Source organism: Urocitellus parryii, chromosome 2, assembly GCF_045843805.1.
Source record: "Urocitellus parryii isolate mUroPar1 chromosome 2, mUroPar1.hap1, whole genome shotgun sequence".
Taxonomy (NCBI): domain Eukaryota; kingdom Metazoa; phylum Chordata; class Mammalia; order Rodentia; family Sciuridae; genus Urocitellus; species Urocitellus parryii.
Genome location: NC_135532.1, coordinates 613,242 through 636,112, shown reverse-complemented (window position 1 = coordinate 636,112; position 22,871 = coordinate 613,242). Strand labels below are relative to the sequence as shown.

The 22,871-nt window shown below is 46.9% G+C and overlaps 1 protein-coding gene across 4 annotated transcripts; it reads right to left on the bottom strand.

The window, feature by feature from the left end:
- Nucleotides 1–200: 200 nt before the first annotated feature.
- On the bottom strand, nt 201–22,871 carry Dcun1d2 (defective in cullin neddylation 1 domain containing 2). 4 transcript variants are annotated; one of them, XM_026382558.2, is made up of 7 exons: nt 22,767–22,847; nt 18,269–18,485; nt 15,321–15,489; nt 9,653–9,783; nt 4,367–4,449; nt 2,765–2,861; nt 201–1,797 (listed from the first exon to the last, which is right to left on the bottom strand). In XM_026382558.2, exons 1-7 carry the CDS (start codon nt 22,767–22,769, stop codon nt 1,724–1,726), a joined length of 774 nt encoding a protein of 257 aa, XP_026238343.1. In that variant the 5' UTR covers nt 22,770–22,847; the 3' UTR covers nt 201–1,723. The 4 variants fall into 4 exon arrangements, with proteins under 4 accessions (XP_026238343.1, XP_026238344.1, XP_026238341.2 ...); XM_026382559.2 differs by lacking the exon at nt 22,767–22,847 and adding an exon at nt 22,411–22,758; XM_026382556.2 differs by lacking the exon at nt 18,269–18,485 and having other exon boundaries at nt 22,767–22,871.

Sequence of the window (22,871 nt, the reverse complement as noted above, 5' to 3'; positions counted from 1 at the left end):
CAACCAAGAAGATCAGAACATGGGCTGGGGATGTGGCTCAAGCGGTAGCGTGCTTGCCTGGCATGTGTGCGGCCCGGGTTCGATCCTCAGCACCACATACAAAGATGTTGTGTCCACCGAAAACTAAAAAATAAATATTAAAAAAAAAAAATCTCTCTCTCTCTCTCTCCTAAAAAAAAAAAAAGATCAGAACGACACAGTCTGGGGAAAACACTTTATTGCGGTATTTTGAAGTTCTTAGCATCTTTGCAGCATGCAGGACTCAAAGATTGACTAATGGAAGCAGCAGAACACAGGTCTTTGAAGTCTGACCAACTTCACTTCAGTATCTATCGACAGTCCCACAGAACTTCAAACTTACCCACAGAAGGACTGCGGGCCTCCCTCACTTAGTCACTGAATTCTACAAACTTCTCTGAACAGAACAGGAGTCCAGGCAGTCTAGGGGGGTGCTGTACTGCTTCTGGGTTTTTTATTACAGCCAGAGTTTATTTTATTGAAGAAATGCTGAGAGTTAGACTTAGAGATGGCTGTTTCCTCTTTCAGACAGGGCAAGAGAGCCTGAGAAAGGTCACATGGCCTGCCCTGAACAGACCAGCCTCGCCCTCAGGCCTCCGTCCCTGCGGCCCTCTGCAAGGCTTCCACTCTGCAGCACTGGTAGTTGCCCACATTGCAGGGCACCTGGTCCTCAGGCTGCGAGGGGCTGCTCCCTAAGGCTGTGGCATGTCCACACAGAAGCTAAGCATAGAGCAGGTTCCAGGGGCACCCTGTGCACAGGACATGGAGATGGCCCAGAGAGCCCGGCCCGTCTCTCCATGGCATGCTGCAGGAGGGCAGCAAGGCACACTGTGGACAAGGTCTTGTAGTGTGTGCTCAGGTCAGCACAGTGCTGCTCAAAGCTCAACAGCAGGAGAGTGGCCCCCCGGGCCTCTGCACCTCATGCACCAGTGGCTCTGGGCGTAAACTCAGGCTCTAGCTTGCAAAAGAGATAAGGGTCCAGGTGTGGGCTTTGCGTCCACGTGAGGATGGCTGTAAGGCCAGACCCTGGGCATTGTGGGACTGCAGACAGGTGAAAGGGACAAGAACACTTGATTTTAAATTTGTAATTCACCATTCAAAAAGGAAAATGGAAAAATGTCTTTTTAAATAAAATATATTAAAAGTACAGAACTTCTCAGGAAGTGGAAATAGCATTGTCAGAAAGACAACAGTCTGATTGCAGCATCACGCCCACACACGACACCACTGCAGACTGCAACGGGGCCTTAAATATAAAATGGGTCTCAGATAAACATCCCGAGAGAACAAATATCCAAACCAGAGACAGCACAACCCCAGGAGGAACAGCGCTGGGTCCCTAGGTGAGCTGCATCCTGGCACTGGCCATCTGACTTGCACATAACCACATCCTCCCGGGACAGACAGGGCTCTGTACTGGGATCACCATGTGACGGGGTGCGATTGGTAACTGCTGGTGTTCACCCTGAACCTGCATCAGATAGCAATCTCCTAAGCAGCAGCTACAGCAAGCGTGCCGACCCCTGCGGTGGCTGTCCTCTGGGGGAGCAGCCCCATGGAGCCCGCCCCAGCCTCGTGGCTCTGAGCAGGAGGATGCGTTCCAGCTTTGGGATGGCAAGGACGGTGGCTGAGACTGGCAGCGAAGCACACAGCACCACCCGGTGTGCCCTGCAGGATGTGGGCTGGCTCCGGACCTGCTCCACCTTCAGCTGTGTTTTCCACCCGTGAGCACTGGCCGTGCATACTCCACAAAGTCATCGATGAGGACAGGCCATGCTCCTGGAGAAGCAGACACAAGTCTTCAGAAGTCACCATTAGCACCACTGCTACACTCAAAGCACTTTTTCCAAAATCCTATTTCAAGAATCCAAATGATCTGCAGTTCACAAAGCTCATGTTTCACCAAATAATTGGCTGAAACCACCTGATTCTTTTGCCAGCAGGCCAGGGTCAGTGAGCCATGGTGTGACGTGGCCTGTGGGCAGTACACTGCTCACTGACTGGGTGCTTCCTTGGTTGGCCTCCAGACAGTTGGGACCAGCCGATTTGGGACAGAAAGATGGAGCCATCTGTGCTCTGCAGGAAGGAGCAGCTGTCCTCTGCAGTCGGGGGCACTCTGCCCAGCAGTGGCACTGCCTCCCTGCTGGCTTCCCAGCCAGGTTCCTCACAAAGACAGCCCCACCCAGCCCAGGGTGTCCCCCCAGTCCCTACAGCCCCTGCACCAAGTGCTGTCCGAGCTGTCGGCCATCTGCATAGACGGTGACCTCCCAGAGCTGAGCTTGTGCAGGCTGCAGCACTTGATCTCCCCTGAGTCACTGCTCGGACCTACGTGAGCTGGACACCGGCTCGTGCTCAGGACAGAGAGAAGCTGTGCCACGGACAGCACTGCCAGGAGCAGGGAAAGGCCCCAGGGCTCCAGGAAGAGGGTCCCAGAGCAGTCCTGGCCAGCCCAGTGAGCACAGAGGCAGGTCCTGGAGGGGAGGCCTCTGCCTGGGCTGCCCCCCCCCCAGAGTGGCATGCCTAGGCCCAGGAGGAACCCAGACCCCCAGAATAGGCCTAGGCATGGGGGCATCTAATGCACACAGCCACATAGGCCACCAGACATCTCCCTGCCAGCGGCAACAGCAAGCACTCTGTGGGACCCTCAGAAACCAACAGGAAGGGGCACTCTCTGCCCTCAGCTGTGGAAGGGCTGCCTGTCTGGCCAGTGCTGCCCTTCCCTCTGAAGTCCTACAGTGTCTAGTACCTTCTTCATCGTAGTTAGACATATCATCTGCAATCATGTTTCCAAAATCTAGCAGAAGGTTCCAAGTGTCCCGGGGAATCGATCTTTTGTGATGTTCCTAATACATAAGAGGGAAAAAACCCAGCAGATTAAGGTCCAGAGCTCAACCCTCAGAAATCTTAGTGGCCAAGGGTCCTCCATCCATGAAAGATCCTACTTATCTGACAGGCAAAAAGCACAGCCATGTCTGTCCCAAGGAGAAGCAGCAGTGGTACCTTGCTTAAGCACAGAGAGTGCCCCCGGAGCCAGTGTTCCAGTATAGACTGGCCTAAAGCAGAAGCAAATGTTTTAAATACTAAAATCATAAATTCCTGTGCGGTCAAACTGAAGGGCAGCATTTTCATCTCCTGACCTCTTTCCCCACCAACTCAGAGACACTGTGGGACAACAAGTGAATCATATTCCTATTGATCTCTACGTGTCTATTTTTCTCTGAATTTGCTAGCTCATGCGGGGGACGGGCTGACTCTGAAAGTATGTCAGTCGTATTTTAGAAACACCAAAGCCCTGAGGGCAAACGTGACACCTGGGCCCGCAGCAGGACCGCCCTGCCTCTCTCTCCCCAACTATTTCTTCTGCCTTCTTCAGAGGTGCTCATTCTCCTGAGGGTGGCACTGCCGTTCTGCCACACACATGCCCACGGCCACGAGCAGCTCAGGAGCTGAGCAGGTGCCACGAACCCTGAATCAACTACGGCAGTTCCCTACTGCTTGTCCTTCTCCATCCAGAGGGGCAGCACGCCCGCCCTGCGGCTCTCGGCCACCCTGCGCTGGCTCTGCTGTCCTGAGGCTCTCGGCTGTCCTGTGGCTCTCGGATGCGCTCGGCTCTGCTGTCCTGAGGCTCTCGGCTGCGCTGGCTCTGCTGTCCTGAGGCTCTCGGCTGCGCTGGCTCTGGTGTCCTGAGGCTCTCGGCCGTCCTGCGGCTCTCGGCTGCGCTCGGCCGCCCTGCGCTGGCTCTGCTGTGTTGACTTCTCACTTTGTGGCTCTGTGGCAAGGTCGGGGGCTGGGGTGTGGGGGTGGTGGGCACACTATCTAATACCCCATGGCTGCACACTATGGCCCAGCGGGACACAGTGCCTGACCCTGCCTGGCCTCGCTTGCTCCTAACAGGCCCAATAAGGCTCCTTGCCCTCCTGAGCACTGCAGAACATATTTTAAAACCTCCCCAGAACAGACACACGGTGGCTGCAACCTCTGGACACTGGGACCTGGTACACAGCTCTGGAGCCCCTGCCAACCGGCAGTGAGTTTGGCCCAGCCCTTTCCTCAAGGATTTGAAGTTTCTCAGGATTAACAGAGTTTTTTTGGCATGGGGTCCTTGGAGGAGATGGCGGATCCAGGTCTGCAGAGGTGCACCGCACTCTTCTAGAACCCATCTTGTGGGGTCTCTCCTGGCCTCGGCAGGGTGGAGCAGCACCTCTCCTGACACCAGAGCCCCTCCGAACAGGACCTGTCCACCTAGGACCTCCAGGTGGAAGGTGTCAGGTGATTATCATCACACTCAGCCTCAAAGCTGACGGCCTCCCCGTAGACTGGCACACCCAGCAGGAAACCCAGCACTTACCAGCAGAAATGTGTTCCAAAGATCTAAAAATTTAAACCTTCCCGATAACACTAATTTCCAATATGCAACAGCCATTTCTAAATCTGGCAAAAAAGAGAAATAGTAGTTAATAAATTCCTATCTCTTTTTCTACTGCATAAGAAATGATACTCACTTGATTGTTAAAATTTGGCAATTTTATCCAAGAGTCACATGAGGCCTAATCTCACTCAATTCAGGAATACAAATGTTCCTGAAAATGATATATATTTTAATTTTCTGAATCTGAGGAAATTTTATATTTTAATTATCTGAATCTGAGGAAATTTCTTGAAAAAAGGAATCGTACTGATATTTGGAAATGCAAGTAATCTGTACCCTAATGAGTCAGTTTGGGAGACTTCCATCTCATAGACACCAGTCCTTCGATAGTCCTGACTTGATCTGGTAACTATTAACGAATATCATTTATTTTTTGAAACAGCTGGAAACATCTTATCCAGAAAGAAGGGACCCCAGTCTCCACCAGCCTGCCCCCTCTTGCTGCCAACCAAGGCAGACTTAATGCTTGGGATCACTGGCTGCAAGCACATCAGCCAGGCACTCCAGCCACTCTGATCCCGCACTCTTGGTCAAGGTGATCAGCAATGTGGGGAGAAGGATGAGTAAGACTCTGGCGGCTTGTCAGTCAAAGCCAAAGCTCTCCTGGAAAGGCAGAGGTCGATTCTCGCCTTCTATGCAAACTCACGCTAGGGGTGCCACTTTAGATGCAGCTGAAGAAATGAAGGCTGTGCTTCAGGGCTGCAGCACACAGCATCTCCAAGCTACAGTTTTCCTGTACTCGTGGATTCTCTGTTGAATGGGAATTTTAAATCACTTCTTATGGGTTAGGATTGTGGCTCAGTGGCAGAGCACTTGTCTTGCATGGATGAGGCAATGGATTTGATCCTCAGCACCACATGAAAATAAATCACATAAAGGTATTGTGTCCATCTACAACTAAAAATATTTTAAAAAATCACTTCTTATATGCTTGCCATAGTAAGTATGTAAGGGGTGAAGTTTATTTCTTAAAATGGACCACCTTTCATCGGAATACAGCTTCCCTCTGGTAAGCAATACAAGGACGAGTTAGGTTGAAATAACTTCCTATTGCTGCTCACGTGTGTGTCAGGTCATGTGAAAGACTGATATATTAAGCTAAAAATTAGTTTAAATGCAAAACTAAATACTTTTCAAAAGATTTTTTTCTAGGTCTGGCTTAGTCCCACTTGACAGAAGCCATCAAGCTGGAACTCTGTGACCTGAGCTCTCCAAGGCTGACCAGTAACACCAGGCGGAGGCGAACACCCAGCTGCAACCAGCACCAGCAGAGTGTCTTAAGCCTGTGTGCTCAGGTCTCCAGCAACGAGTCCAACAGAAAGACAGACAGACAGAAAGTTCCGAGTGCCGGGCACGTGAAGGAGCTGTCTGAGCCTTACCTAGGGGACTCGCAGGGTAATGCTAAGATGATTATCACGTCCTGCTCATAAGCCTACATCCTCACCACTTAGGAAGACCCTAAGTGAGGTCTATATTCGACTCATCTTAATGATGACAAGCTCTCCCATTGGGAAATGGAGCTGAACCTGGGGAGGAAGAAGACAGAGTTTTATGGCATATATGTGTGTGTGTGTGTGTGTGTGTGTGAATATATATATATATATATATATATATATATATCATCTCGTTATTCCTGGGCTCATTTTGGTCCTTCCATATGAAGTATCTGTTTTGTATGTGTGCAAATCACATGACTAAAAAGTAAATGTACGTATTTTCAATATCTAATATTATTTGTGTAAAAATGTCACACTATACCAATGGACTTGGCTATTTTCAAAAGAAAACAACAAAAGTCAGAGTGGTAGAAGAGAGGCTGCGCTGGGGTGGGAGGTGCTCTGGTGCTAGATCTCCATGGCAGCAGTTTTCCCCCAAAACCTCTAAGACGTCTCATCTCCTGATGTTACCGCAGAATTCAGCTTGCAATGCTCAGTCGCGGGCTACATAATGAAGATGACCCACTGTCCAAAAAGGATCTTGGGCCAGACATAAAAATTAGTTTATTATCATGATACCTTCCCCCCAAAGCAAGATTCTCAAAGCCAATTGATTCTAGCTCTAGCCAATGTGAAGCCCTGAGGTTTTAGAGCCACACCGAGGCTGTAGCTCCATTGTAGCTCAATCCCCTGGCATGCTGGAGGACCGGGTTAGGTCCCTGGCACCACAGCAGTGAGTCTAACCACTCTACTCACCATAGGCTGACCACCAACTGAGTACAGGGGTTCAGTAATCACACACAGGAACAACACAGCAGTGAGATGTGCTGGTGGGCGCCTGCAGCCCCAGAGTTTGGGAGGCCAGGTAGGATGTCACTGGACCCCAGGAGTTGGAGCCCAGCACGGGAAACATAGCGATGGACACCCAGACTTGAGGGGAGAGCTGGACAAAGCTCTCCGGATGCCACTGCCCGCTGCTGCCCATACCTCTGCTAGGAGGTGTGGGAAATGTGTGCCTATCTCTTTAGGCTGTGTGACTCTTTAGAAGGCAAATGTACAACAATGCACTTTGGAAAAGGCAAACTGATCATGTTTAGTCTAAGGAAATAAAAGGACAGTCCTTTGTTCTAGTAAAGGAACTATGAATTTGTCTTATCTCATTGGTGGGTCTCTTCTGTGGCTTGCCAGGCTGAACAGAGGCTCAGATCTCACACTGCTTCAGGACATTCCTTGCCCTAAGCTGAACATCGCTGAAACATTCAGAGGAAAAAATACATTTTTTAACTTAATTTTTTTTTTATTGTTGCAGCATTAGGACTAAACCCAGGGCCTTATGCACACCAGGCAAGCACTCTACCACTGAGCTATATCCCTGGCTTGAATCCCCCAACTTCAAATTAGGGAATTGCTTTAGGCTGCGACTTACCACCTTATGGAAGGTGGCAGTGTTGCACGGAGATCATGTGCCTGTGCAGCCCCTCCCTCCTGCAGCCCCTGAGCTGTAGGAGGGCTGGGGAGAGTCCTGGAAAGAAAGCCAGATCCAGCAGGGTTCCTGGGTGCTTCCAGCAGCCCAGCCACCAGCTGAGATGACCCCGACTCTGTTGACCTGGGGGAACAGAAGGGTGGCCCCGCCAAGTCCTGCCTGAACCCCTGACCCTAAAGATCAGGTGCTGCAAAAAATGATGATCACCAGAAGCCACGAAGTTCCCAGGTGGTCTGGTCTGCAGAGGTACAGGCCGAGGAGTGGATCTGCAGCAAGAGTGAGACTCTGCCCCCGAAGCTCCCAGTGCTGAGGCTGCGGAGGGGACCCTGCAGGGCCTAGAAGAAAGTTCTTCTACTGCTCTACATCTGAGGTTAACCTGGTGCCAAAAGACAGACATCCTCAACGCACAATCCCTACACATGGAAGGCAAATGGAGTGCTAACCCTGTCAGTACTTTTCACTTCAACACTGAATAGACGCAATCTCTTGGAATTCAAAACGTAAATTATTTATTGCTAACAAGTTTAATTATCCTAATATTATGCTGAAGATTCTGAAGAAAACAGAAAAATACTTTTTGATCATTCATTAAAAATTTAAGGTGTTCTTCCCTGACAACCATTTAATGCTAAAGAACAGATGTTATTTAAAAACTTGGATCAGACTGCTGCTTGCATCTTTTTTTTTTTTTTTTTTTTTTTGGGTACTGGGAACTGAATTCAGAGGTGTTCTACCATGGAGCTGTAGCCCCAGCCTTTTTTTATTTTTGAGACAGGGCCTTGCTAACTTGCTGAGGCTGGCCTTGAACTTGTGATCCTCCTGCTAAGCCTCCCAAGGTGCTGGGACCATGGGCTGTGTGCTGGCTGATAAACTAATGGTCATTTTGAAAATCGAAGTGGACAAATCTCTAGGAAATAAACTGCTCAAAGGAAAGCATTATCTAAACGCTCTGTCTGAGAAAAAATAATGGGAAGATCAAGGATTCTGAAGGCAGACCTGGAATGGCTGCCCGACCCTGCGTATGCATTTCATACCACTGAACTGTGCTCTAGGCTTCTCTGAACCCTCACAGAAACAGCAACAGCAGCCAGACAGCAAAACCAAACCCACAGGTGACATCTGCAATGAATCTAGATGTGAGGAGGTACCAGGAGGAACCCAAACCCACAGGTGACATCTGCAATACATCTTGAAGAAAAGAGCCCAGACAGGAAACCCAAGACCCAGCACCCCCACGTCAAAAGCAGGCCGCCAACACTGGGAAACACAGCAGAAGAGGAAGGCCATCCTGGCCACAGGTCCAGGGGCGCGGCCCCTGGGTCTGCAGCTGGGCTTCAGGAGACGGCGCAGCAGGGAACAGGCAGGACTGGCAGCGTCCTCCCTGCACAGGCTTGCGAGAAGTCAGGATGGAAAACCAGATGTTGGTGGCACTTTTCTACCTCTGGGAGTGTTGAGCCACTTTCCAGTTTCTTATGTAATTTTAGTCATCTTACGATACTGCTTTTATTTACAGGAGTTTTTCCTCAAACTACACTTTCTAAAAGACCACATAAAACTCCACCAACAAACATGTGAGATTTGAAAACTAAACAAGATCTATTACGTGCATGAGGCAACCAATCTATCAGCATAGATAGATTTTTAGAAAGAGGTAAGGCAGAAATAACTATGCGTAGGTGCAAAACAAAACAAATAAATCAAATTCTCAAACTAAACTTTTTTTTGTTGTCTGTTCTGGTATTAGGATTGAACCTGGAGTGCTTGACACTGGGCCACACCTTCAGCCCTTTTTATTGATTTCTGAGACATGGTTGCTGAGGCTGGCTTTGAACTTGTGATCCTCCTGCCTAAGCCTCCCAAACTGCTGGGATTTCAGGTGTGTGCTACTATGCCCAGCTCAAATTGAAAATTTAAGTTGAAAACATCCTGGATGCACTGCCTACAAAACACAAGCAGCCACACGACTGTGAAAGGAGGAACGAGGTGCACTTCCATGCACAGAACTGGCTCCGAGCAGGTCAGCTCCAGCTCCCCAGAACTGCCCGGTTAGCCTCACCTGGCCACTCTCAAGGAGAGGACATGGAATACCTGTAACTCAGTCGACACCTCAGAATTTAGACAGTTAAACAGAGAGGATAAGATGGAGACACTGCTGGTTGAGGTTTTCAGGTGCGTGATGAACAGGACGGTAGCCGCGTGGCTGGCTGCACCGAGACCCCACGGACACAGCCAGTCCTCCCACGCAGACCAGGCGCTCACGGGGCGCCACCCAGGGCTCCTACTCACCTAGGCCCTTTTGCCCAGGGTTCTTAGCAAAGGTGAAGGTAAACTGGTAGAAGTCCTTGAACTTCACGGAGTCCTGCAGCTCTTGCTCTAGGCTGGGCAGAAGGGTTCTGAGCTTCTCGGTGGTGTCACACCTGTGACGAGAGATGGCTTGTCACCTGTGGCAGAAGACCTATTAGTGCTCCCCTCTCCCACCCCACAGGAGCTAGCCCCAGCTTCCCTCTTGACTGGGGTGGCCAAGGCCCAGTTCTATGACTACTGTGGGTGGAGCTGGGTGCACGGCTTCTCTCCCTGAGAACTCAGGTGCGGTGGGCTGTACTGTGGTGATGGTGCACAACTCTGCACATACCAAGGGCACCCACTGAGGACTCCGTGGTGAGGCACCTGGCCTCTCAGCCATGCTGGAGTGAAGCAGTCTATCCCTACACCTCTGACCACACGCTGAGGTCAAGGCCCCAAGGGTGGCAGAGGCAAGGTGCAAAGTCCCCGTGCCCACGAACACGAGATGGGCCACCCTGCCAGCTGGGCTACTGCTGCCTCCAAGCAGCCACCACGAATGAGCCTCATTCCTTCCTTCAGTATTGAGTGTAGCAGGTGCCCTTCAAATAGCTAGGTACTCTAAAAACTATTCCAGAATTAAACATACCATGTTGTGTTGACTTTTCCTCCAAAAAGTAAAGTATCTTTAAAAATATTAACTGATCTGGGCTAGGGTGCATCTCATAAGTACTTGCAAGCAAATATGAGGACCTGAGTTTGGATTCCAGTACCTCAAAAGAGGGGGGTAAAAACCTCAGTAAAAATAACAGACTCTTGGTCTGGGGTTGTGGCTCAGCGCTAGAGTGCTCGCCTTGCATGTGCAAGAAAGACCCTGGGCTCGATCCTCAGCAACACATAAAAATAAATAGGTGAAATAAAGGTACTATAACTAAAATATATTAAAAAATAAGTAAATAAAAAAATTAAAAGACTCTTTCTTATATCAGCTGCACAGCAAGGAACAGAATGGTGCTCCACTTCACGTACCCCTTACTCCCGTGCAGCAGAGTGGAGAAACTGGAGAGAGCCTGGGAGCATCATCACCACCTGCAGCAGGATGCCCTGGCCCTCAGTCTCCCTCCACCACTTCCACACCTCGAGCAGCACGCGCTGCACAGGAGCCTGGGGTCACCGAGAGCTGGCGAGGCCTGTTCTTGCGGTGTGTGAGCCACTGCTGATTTCCTCTTGCCATGCAGAACTCGGTCCTGCGGTGCTGGTGCTGAGCCTGCAGCTGCTTCCCTTTCAGTTGTGCCAAGAGTTCCAGCACAGGTGTGCTTGGGTTGGCACATGCCCACAGGGGCTGCACACCTCTCCCGAGGTCAGAATGACACCAGAGCTGGGTCCACTCTCACCCTGCACCTGTGCCTTTCTCTACAGGCCACCTGTTGGGTTCTATCTCACTGAGGCTTTGCCTGGACCTCCCCAGGAACAAGACCGTCTTCCTGTGCTTTCACTGGCCACGTGGGACCCTCTCTGGTGAAGCACTGATTCAAACTGCTTATTCTACAAGCGATTCTTCACTATTTGTAGGAATTCCTGAGACACAGGTGTTTGTCAGCTGTTTTAAAGAACTCTCCCAGAATGCCTGCTGCCTGCTTGCTTTTCCTATGGCTCACACTACAAGATACACAAAACACATGTGTGTGTGTGTACATATATATGATTTTTCCAGATACAGAACACGTGTGTGTGTACGTACATATAATTTTTTGTTTTTTGGTAGTGGGGATTGAACTCAAAGAGTGCTTTACCACTGAGCCACATCCCAGCCCTTTACTTTTTATTTTGAGACAAGGTCTCACTAAGTGGCTTGAACTTGCGATCCTCCTGACTCAAGTTTCCCAAGTCGCTGGGATTACAGCTTGTCCACTGTGCCTGGTCCTAGATTCTCACTTTTAGTGTGGATACTCTATCAGTCTTTTCCTTTATAGTGACTTTTTTCCCTTTGGTAGGGGTGACATGTTTTAAAACTTCCTAGTCACAACTGTGACTTGTGCTGGGCATTCAACTGAACTGGGCCTCACACTAGAGCAGGGGCTCTCCACGGGGTTATATGCTCAGCCCAGACGATCTTCTACATTTTCTAGAACTTTCTGCATTTGCCTTTAGCACTGAGATCTACAATCTTCAAACCCACTTTCATATATAACACTTACTCAAGTTTAACTTTTCCTTAAACCCACCAATTCTCCCAGGACATACAGGGGTGGACCACCAATGCCTGGCAGTATTTCGTATTTTTTTGATGATACTGAAAATAACATACATTTAAAAAATTCACTTGTTTTGTAGTATTTGGTCTCACACATCCTTAGATTTGTTGTAGGTGGACATGGACCTTTATTTTTATGTGGTGCTGAGGATTGAACCCAGTGCCTCACATGTGCCAGGCAGGCACTCCACCACTGAGCCGCAGCCCCAGCCCCCATCTTTACATGTATCCTGTGTCTGTCCCTGTCTCAGGGGAGCAGCGGCTTATGATGCAGTAAGTACACTGTCTGTCCTAAGATTTACTGATGCATTCATCTGTTTCTTTTGGTCAAAGTCAGTCCAATCACGAGTGGACGTTCAGCTCCACAGGACATCTTATGCCCTGAGGTCCCCTTTTCTTTCCTTCTGTTGCTAATGGCTGTGTCACAAGTTTCCCACTCCTGGGGGACAGCAAGCCTTGCCATGATGCATCACCCTACCTTTCTGGCTGCGGATTTGCCTCAGGGCTGGATTTAGCATTTCTGCATCTTATGTTCCTCTTATAAACCTCCTGGGTCTTGTGCATGAACCTGGCTTTAATTCCCTGTTATCAGAACTTCCGTCTTAGTTTTTGTTTTTCAGGTTGTGTTGGCCTCAAAACAAATCAGAGACTGCTTCCATTATCTTGTCTGGAAGAAACTGATCACATTGTTCTTTATTATTTTATTTATTTATATGCAGTGCTGAGAATTGAACCCAGTGCCTCACACATGCTGGGCAAGCGCTCTACCACTGAGCCACAACCCCAGCCCCACATTGTACTTTTAAAAAGAATCTATTTTGCATATACTGTTAAATTTATTGGTATGAAATTGTTCATAATAAATCTATTTCTTGATGTCTATAGGATCCACAGTGGTGCCCCTTTTCATTTTGTACTGGTCATTGTTATTTAAAGTTTCTAAAAAGTTTTTTCAAATAACATGCTTCTGGTTTTACACACCTTTTATACCCACAACTTCTTTTTTTTTTTTTTTTTACTCTTTTCTTTTTTTGGTACTGAGGGTAGAACCGAGGGCTTTGCTAATGCTAGGCAAGTGCACTATCACTGAGCTACATACCCAGCCCTCTGGGTATGTATTTCTACTTCTGCTTATTTTTAAAAATTAATGCTTTCTTCTACATCCTTTTGAGTTTAACTTCCTGCTCTTCTACTTTTGTTGACCCTGGAGGTGGAACCCAGGGCCTTGAGCATGCCAGGCAAGCTCTACCACTGAGTCGCACCCTAGTCTTCTTTTTCTACTACCTAACATGGACATTTTTGCATAATGATTGTCAGCCATTCTTCTTTCTCAAACATACATTTAAGAAGCTGAATCCCACAAGCGTTTTTTTTTTTTTTTGGGGGGGGGTACCAGGGATTGAACTTAGGGGCACTCGACCACTGAGCCACACCCCCAGCCCTATTTGTATTTTATTTAGTGACAGGGTCTCTCTGAGTTGCTTAGCACCTCACTTTTGCTGAGGCTGGCTCTGAACTCAAGATCTTCCTGTCTCAGCCTCCTGAGCCACTGGGATTGCAGGTGTGCACCAGCATGCCTGGCCCACAAGCTTTTGTAGCAATATTTTCTTCATCAATTATTTTCTAATTTCTACTGTGACTTTATTTTTCAAACCAAGAGTTATTAGAAGTGTGCAATATTTGCACATATTTCAACCCAGTCATCTTCTTAGTGACCCTAGTTTAGCTGCCTACAGTGAGAACACGTGCCTCTGTATCATCTTAATCCTCTACAATTTGTCTTAACTTTATGCTTATGCTGGATTTTTATGAATGCTCTATTTCCTGGAAAACGTAGGGCGCACTCATCAGCATCACAGGCACTGCTCCAAACATGCTCCCTAGGACGCTGTGTTGTCCAGTCTTTTGTTTCTTTACTGATTTTTCACTGGTTCAATTCATCAGTTACTAGGATGTGTGTGGGAATTCCTCACCTTGTATCTTCCTCTTTGTAGTTGTTTATTTTTGCTTTATTGAGCAAGTCCAGAAAAACAGGAAGGCTTTTGCTTCCCTAGTGAAATGAACCTTTCATCATTATGAAATGTCCTTCTTCGTCTTCAGAGCTGCTTTACTTTAACATCAACAGTGACGCAGCTTCAATGTCTGCATGACACATCGACTGCTGACCTTCCCTACTGGACCATGCCCTGCGTTTTAGTTGTATCTATAATTAACAACACGTGTCAGTTGATTCAACGGAATTTCTAAAATTTTTTGTTTTAAATAATTTTGTTATTTAGAAATTATATGTATTTACTCTCCTACTATTTGTGCGTAATTAGTAGTCAATATCTTCTCCCATGCGTTTATTTTCTTCTTTTGCAGTGCTGCGGACAGAACTCAGGGCCTTGTCTGTGCTGGAAAGTGCTACCATTCAGCCTTGTGCCTAACGCCCTTTTGAATGTTTACTAGTATCTTTGTACCAGTAGCAGTTAACTTGCATGAGGCCAGTGCCTCAGCATCTTCCTATGTGGCTGGTGCTTTCTGACTTCTCTAAGAACACATTTGATTCAGTGTTTCTTTATTCAGCATTGTACCCGAAAATGGGGATGGCTCACTCAGAGTTCCAAAGGACCAGGAGTACAAAGAAACCAGCTGCAGAACCACTGCCAGAGGGAGCTCTTTGTTGGTTTTGCACAATCACCAAGTGAGCATCATTAGGAGGAAAGGCTTGTGGAGTTCACTGGCCAAACAGACGGCCATATCAACTAGGAGGAAAGGCTTGTGGAGTTCACTGGCCAAACAGACGGCCATATCAACGCAAAGCGTCAGTTTGGTGGAAACACGGGCAAGGACTTTTACTTGAGAAATATAACAAGCAAAAAGCAAAGTGAGACTTTTATAAATAAGAATTATGTATTTAATATAATAAGTGTAATACATTATATAACATATAATAGCGTGAAATAGTTTGGTTGGAAAAAAACTCTACTATTGACCGTCAATTTAAATTTGGAAGGGAATAAAAAAGAAAATGAGTTATTAAAGGGGTAATGTGAATAAAAATAATAAATAAAACTTGAAACTGGAATTCAAAAGGCTTGTGTAGTTGTATAAGATATTTATAGAATATGTAAAGAAAATGTACAGATGTATAATTAGAAGTCCCCCCACCCCACCAGGGGTTCAACCCAGGGGCGCTTAACCACTGAGCCACATTTCCAGTCCTTTTTATTTTTATTTTAAGTTGCTTAGGGCCTTGCTGAGTTGGTGAGGCTGGCTTTGAACTTACAGTCCTCCTGCCTCAGCCTCCCAAGCTGCTGGGGTTATAGGCATGTGCCACTGTGCCCAGCCTAAAATTATAATTTATAAATTGAAAATTACTAACGTGGAAAGTATGTTCCCTTCTATAGAAGCTTAAACTAAGAACGGTTTACCTACCCCAGCTCGGTCATGCCGTCCATGAACTCCTTCCTGCTGAACTCGCACTGAGTGGCAGCCCTGAACTTCCATGCTATGACCAGAACGCTGACGCTGGTGGGGTCCAGCCTCAGATCGTCACAGAATTGCTGAATCCCGTCAATCCCGATTCTGTCTCCATCTTGCGGGTCTGTAGTTAAAGTCAATGGGGTTAGGGTCACACCACCTGGTTGCATAACTCCGGCAAGTAAACCTCAGACACACACCAATGGACTAGCTTTCTACTACCTATGAAAGAAACAGTGGGCAACAAGTAACGACTTACCCAGAAATCAGTCCTATCTTTAAAATCTAGATTTGCTTGCTTCTAACAGTGCTATGGGATTGAATCCGGTACCTCGGACACACAAGGCAAGCTCTGTGCTGCTGAGCTGCATCCTCGTTTGATTTCTGGGTCTTATCATTCAGGAGTGAGTTTAAGGAGTGGTTGCTCAGGAGTAGAGTGCTGGCCTAACGTGCAGAAGGCCCTGGTTTGAGCGGGAGCACCACCACCACAAAAAAAAGGAGGAGGGAAAAAAAAAAAAAGACTGGGATGTAGACCCAAGGTAGAGAAGCTGTCTAGTGTGCACAAGGCTCTGTTTCATCTCTTGCACTGCAAAGCTATTCAATTTCCCTAAAGTAAGATAAAAATTCAAGTTTACAGAATTTTAGTTTCCTTGAAGACAAACTGCTACAAAAAATATTGCAGTGATAAAGGGTTTTGAATGCTTGGTATTTTTATCACAACTCCACCAAAGTAAAAAAGAATGATTGATCAAATTTTTTTCTCTTTAAGTCATTTCATTTGCTAATTCTAATGCTACTAAACAATTACTTTCCAAAATCATTTAGATTTGGAGACACTGTGGCACACACCTGTAGTACCTTGGGAGCTGAGGCAGGAGGATTGCAAGTTTGAGACCAGCCTCAGCATCTTAGCCAAACCAGTCACGAAATAAAAAATAAAAAGGGCTGGGGATGTAGCTCAGTGGTAAAGTACTCTGGGTTAAATCCTCAGTATTTTTTTTTAATTTTAATTTTTTTTAGTTGTAGTTGGACACTATACCTTTATTTTATTTATTTTTTAATGTGGTGCTGAGGATCGAACCCAGTCAGTGCCTTACATGTGCTGGGCGAGTACTCTACTGCTGAGCCACAACCCCAGTCCCTAAATCCTCAGTATTAAAAAAAAAATCAAATAAAAAAATTTGGCTTATGCATCTACACTTAACAGCATGGAAATTCAGGTCCCCCTACTTCTGCTTTAGAAATAAAATTAAGAAATTTAGCATCTGTCTATGAGAAAATCAAAACAGTAAAGTACACTGAAACAGCCCAGCAAGACCTCACTATACTGAGCCCTTTAATTTCAGAAGGATCATGTATGTTATCATATATCATCATAACTGTGTGTGGATTCTACTGGTACAGAGATACAAATAAAAAATCTAGAGCTTCTTTGTTCAAATAAAGCTCAGATGTGTTGAACTTTTCTTCTCCTTCATACGTAATTTAACTCTGGTCATTTAAGTACTAGATATCACATTTTTAAAATATGTTGTTTCTAAAGAAAAATTAACATAAATTATATAAACAAAACCAGAAACCCTTCTAACTGTATCTTCTCACACACAGAAACCAACCTCAGCTTTGGGAGTGTGACAAACGTTCTGTATTCTCTATTTCCATTTTATCTCCTGACATTACACCTCTGCAGATCAAAGACAATTCCACTCTTACCAAACTAGCCATTCTGGTCAACTTCATGAGGTTCTCCTTCATTTGTATACATTAGATGTAGATATTAGTACACAGTCTTTGAATTATATATTTAGAACTCAAAAGGATGTAAAGTATTTGAATTATATATTTAGAATCCAAAAGGATGTAACTTAGAAGACTAGCCTGCATGAATAGAATCAAGTAATGATGAAGGGATGAAGCTTAGAAATATGTTTTCAAAGACAGCTCTATTTGAATAATTATAAAATTGTGCAAAGGATATGACTTACAGAATTAGCTAAAAAAACTAAACACTAAACAGTTTTCACTTTTTGAGAACTGTGATAATTACAAATCTAGTGTTTTTCATTTTTAACCATGTAGTAGGTTTCTGAACAGTTTTTTTTTTTTTAAAGAATACAATTTTCAATTCATTTGCCCAACAGAGGGGGAGCAAGGAGACAGTATCTTTGAAAATAACAAATAAGAAAGTAAAAACCAAGAAAAATTTTCTATTGGGTGAACACTTGCTTAACTGAAAGTCTTTTTTTAAAAAAAAAAAAAACCTTCAAAAACTACTAGAAAAAAAAGCAGTCCGTCAAGTGAATTGTTTCTGCCTTATTTGATACGAAATCTCCCGACCACCAGGGGTGTGGGTCTGTTCACGCTCTCACGCACACTCACTTTCATGGCATGGCTGCACTTTGATAAACAAAGCCACATGCTAGACTCCTTAATTAAAGTAAGTCATCTCCCATGTCCACATGGAGCTGTCTCACTGAGAGCGCCCCCACAAGCGACAGCGTGGCACGAGGGCGCCCCCAGGTGGGAGCGGGTGGTCACACCCTCACTCTTCAGTAGTGCTCTGCCACAGATGTTTCAATCTAGATAAATGGTGGCAAAGACCCCTGTGCTATCAGGTGTGGCCACAGGCAGACTCTAGGCCAGGACACTGAGCAGGGATGCCTCCCAGGACCACTAGGGTCACACTCCCTGCAGAGAACACGCTGTGGCTGCAGGTCACACCAGGCCAGCTTTCCAATGCCCCTCTTTCCCCTTTATTGAGAAAGGGGTTCTGGGGCTCAATGTGAGGAGGAGCAGCAGCTTGGAGCTCTGTGGTCCTTGGCACCCGAGGTCCCAGGAACAGTGCTCCCTCTGCTTGCTAGGGATGGCCTCTGGTCTGGCTCTGCTGCCACGTCATCCCTTACCTTTGTACCTGCCATACAGCTGCTCCAGCTTCCTCTGGTCCACAGCGTCCCGCATGGACTCCCTGTGGAACACGTCTGGGGTTTGGAAGAAGCTGGCTGTGGCCTCGTCTAGCTTCCACTCACTCTGCGTTAGGCAGTAGATGGCAGTTCTCTCACCAGCCTGAGTACACGCCATAAACTGGCGGACCTTGTCCTTCTGAGTCGACTTAAGCTTATGCTTTGGGATGCAAAAGAAGCAGGAGAGCCAATGAAGCCTCTCTAGGGTTTGTGTAGGCCTCTACTTCTAATGCCTGCTTTTTAACTGGACTCAACTTCACTTCAGAGTTACAGGACACCAGAGTCTTGTTCATCAGTTAAAAAGACTCCACAGTCTTCTGAAAAGTGGAACGACAGCATCTATACAGCAACAGATATGCCAAGTCCAGTCCTCAACAAATTGTGAGAATCAGCCTTTTACAGAAAATACATTTGATCACTACCTGCTTCCCCTTACACAAGTAGAACAGTCCCTCGCTTGAAAATCTCAGCACGAGCTCTCGGCAAGTCTAGCCCTCTGAAGACGAGGTAGGACCTGACTTCAGGGCAGGGTCCATCTGCAGGGGCTTTGCTTCTATTGAGCCCAAGTGCGACTGAACAGGAGGGGCCAGCAGTTTGAAACATTGAGCTTTCCAGTTTAAAAACAACTACAGTAATGAAAACATGCACACATAAAATAATTATCACATCAGCAGCATAAAAAGTTTGTTGTGACGAAATGAAAGTGATGACACTGGTCACAACATGTCTGTACGTGTGAGACATAACAGGGCAGGGCAGGAGGGTAGGCAAAACCAGCAAGCTGCAAGGGCACTGCGCTATCTATAGTCCATGATGAAACAGCAGACACAGGGTGAAGGTCTCACTGCTCTAATGTCACCTGGTGAGAGCAACACCAGTGCAGAGCAACTGCTAACTTGGGCAAATTAAAGCAATCACCGTGATCTACTAGGGGCTGATTCTTCTTTTTGTTTTTTAATATTTTTTATTTTTTGGTGTAGATGGACACAACACAATGCACTTTTTTTTTTCCTCACTTTTATGTGGTACTGAGGATTGAACCCAGGTCCTGCCTGTGCTAGGCGAGTGCTCTACCGCTGAGCCACAATCCCAGCCCCAGGGGCTGATTCTTTTTATTATACAAATGCTTTACCCAACACAAGGGGAAAAACTTTACTTACAAGGATTATATTCAATCTCGTTCAAATAAAGATGAGAATTTATAGAAACAGAATAAATTACAACCTACAGGAAGATGTAAACGGATGACAGATGGAGATGAAAAAACAGAAGCATGAGAAGAGCCAGGCTGTGACTGGCGTGAGGCCCTGGGTACCACAAGCAGAGCTGAGTACGGAGGAAGCAGGCTCCCTGCACGCAGGTGCCACAGCAGAGAATAGGTCAGTTAGGATAATGTCTTTTTAATCAACGTAAGAACCCACAGTGGGTTCTTACTGATCCTAGTGGTATCACTGATCCTAGTCTCGAACCTGAGGGAAGTGGCTCGGCCTGATTCCTCACCATCATGCCAAGAATAAGCACCAGAGGAAGCTGCAGAGGTTTCTAAGGCAACCCAAGCATGCTGGTAGCAGAACACCAGCACAACTCAGCAGGAGTCAGTGCAGCCAGACACACACAGCTGCTCCACAGGTTTTGGGCCCAAGACCTTTCCTGGATCTCACAATGTCAAAACTATTTCCTAAGAATTCAAAGCTGTCACTAGACAACCTCACGCTCATCTTCAGAGTGTGCAGGAGAGGCCTCCAGGCTGCCTGAGCCGTGATACCACAATAGGCTAAATGAAAAAGATTCAAGAACTTCTTTCCTATGATACCAGATATTAAAATTATCTGCTGGGGCTGTGGTTGTAGCTCAGTGGTAGAGCACTTGCCTAGCATGTGTGACGCACTGGGTTCAATCTCTAGCACCACATAAAAATAAATACAGATATTGTGTTCATCCACAACTAAGAAATTTTTAAAAATCTGCAAAAATGAAATGTAAAAAAGTAATGTGCTTGCAATTATTAATCCTCACATATTTAAAAACTTATTTTAATTCCTGATGCAGTGAACATCAATGTCCATTAACCACATAAACAAAAGCTCTTTGGGTCCCCAATCATTCTTAAAAACATAGGGCTGTGGCCATATGAATCTCCTGTGGTTCTGCCACTGCAGGTGGAAGCAGACAGTGGGAATGGTTTATACACAAGTGGGTGTGGCTGCTGGCCTTGACATTTCACTTATAAAAACAGGCAGCTAGCTTGTGACTGCTGAACTCGATCTAAATTCTAGAGTGACACATGGGACGTATATACATATACTATACGTTATTTCCCAAAACAGTTCTTGAAAAGAATAGACAAAGAATTCAAGGTTATATTCTCTAGTAAGATCAATCTAGTTAAATCAGGGAAGAGCTCACATGTCATGAGAGCCAGCTGACAAGTGATAAAGTCAGCATCTTTTTATGAAGATGGTCAAGGATGGACACAGCCAAGAGTTGCTTCAAAAACTAAGACAAGACACACATGCAATCAGAAAAAGTCCCTCCTGAGCAACAGCCATAGCTCCTTTATTATGGAAGAGCCAACCAACACCATCCTGGTCATAAAACAAAATTCAGTCCATCCATATAACGGAATGTTATTTAGCCATAAAGGAACAAAGTAATGGCATATGCCACAGTATGGGTGAACCTCAAAAGCAACATGCTGAGCAAAAGCCAGACCCAAAAGGCTACATGTCACATGATTCCATTTACAGGAAATGTTCAGAATAGGCAAATCTATAGAAACAGAAGGCAGATTAGAGGGTGCCAGGGGTTGGCAGGGAGGAGTTGGCAATGCTTGCTCATGAACAGGGTTTCCCTGGGAGTGATGAAAATGTTCTGAGACTTCATAGAAGTGGTGGTGGCAGAACACTGAATGTTCTAAACACTGACCTGCACAACTCAAAATAGCTAATTTTATGTCATGTGAACTCTACTTCAAAAAAATGTCAACATAACAGCTAGGCTTCCAAGACCAATGAGCAGAGTCACACACCCCAGGTGGCTGTGTAATTTGACCAGCATTACAGCACTGATGGCTCCACATCAGGAAAACATGGGTCAGGCCTGGTGGCGCACACCTGTAATCCCAGTGGCTCCCGAGGCTGAGACAAGAGGATCTCGAGTTCAAAGCCAGCCTCAGCAAAAGTGAGGCGTGAAGCAACTCAGTGAGACCCTGTCTCTAAATAAAACACAAAATAGGCTGGGGATGTGGCTCAGTGGTCAAGTGCCCCTGAGTTCAATCCCCCATCCCCGAAAGAAAACACAGACATCTGGAAGAGGGGATGATGTCTGACTCTGAGCTAGACTCCTGAGGATCATTTTTGGAGCCCTCCCCCCGGTGACCACACAGCTATGTCCACTGAGAATCACTTCTGGAGCCCTCCCCGGCGTGACAACAGTGCTACATTCACTGAAGAGAACATGCTTTGCAGATGCAGGTGAATATATCTAGGCCATTCCACATGGTTTTGAAACTTTCCACGTTAATCACAGAAGTAACTTAGGCAGAAGTGAAGACAGAAACACTGCCCCTTCTATGCGGGACAACCCAACTTTGGACTTCAACGGGTACCAAGGTGCTAGTTTGGCATGAGCAGCAGCAGCCATGAAGGAATAGCCCCAGGGGTATGTCAACAAAACTGCAAGATTTGATGTTTCCCACACCGGTTTCTCTATAAAGTAACTGCAATTGAAACAATGATCAACAGTTACATCGAAGGATTGCATGCACTTCATATCCAAAAGTAACTAGGAGATCCAGGTTCCACCGGTAGAAAAGGGAAAGTAAGGTTCATAAACTAAGCGCTGCCTCCATTTAGACACATGCAAATCAATGCAAGGTTAATCAAGGTCCGCAAACTGGCAGGACCAAGACCCAGGCGTAAGTGCTGATGACTTTCACCGAGGCTTACCAGGTCATGGAAATCAAAGCAGGGAGGGGGAAGGGAGTTTCCTAAGTCTTTTTAGTTTATTCTGCTAAAATGTACACAGTTCTTGACATAAAAATCTGGACAGTCCAGGGGAAAGAAACATCAAATAAAACCTCTAACCTGCTAAACCCTCAACGCTTTACGAGTGACCTTGTGAGGAGCCCGGCCCCAAGGACACCACGGGTGGCGTGACACACGCATCGCAGAGCATCCTTGCAGACAGGCTCAGGAGCACCTCCCTTCTCAGGGTCAACCTCCACGGCGGCCCAGGTAGCCGCCCCGCCTCGGGGCCCCAGAGCCCGCCACCGCGCAGTCCGACCCCCGCCTGCCTTCTCGGCGACCCGGGCCCCACGCCGGCTTCGTCCCCCGCGCTACGGGGCCGGCGGCGTCCTCTCGGGACCCCGTGGGCCCGCTGCCATCGCTCGGCCCCGGCCGGTCTCCGCCCGGGCCGACGGAGCTCGACGCCCGACACCTACCATGCTCGCCGGCCGGCACCCCAGCCGGCCCTTGGCGCAGGCGCGTGCAGTCCCGCCCCCGCCCGCCCTCTGCGCAGGCGCCTCCCGCCTGGCCGACCGCCGGCT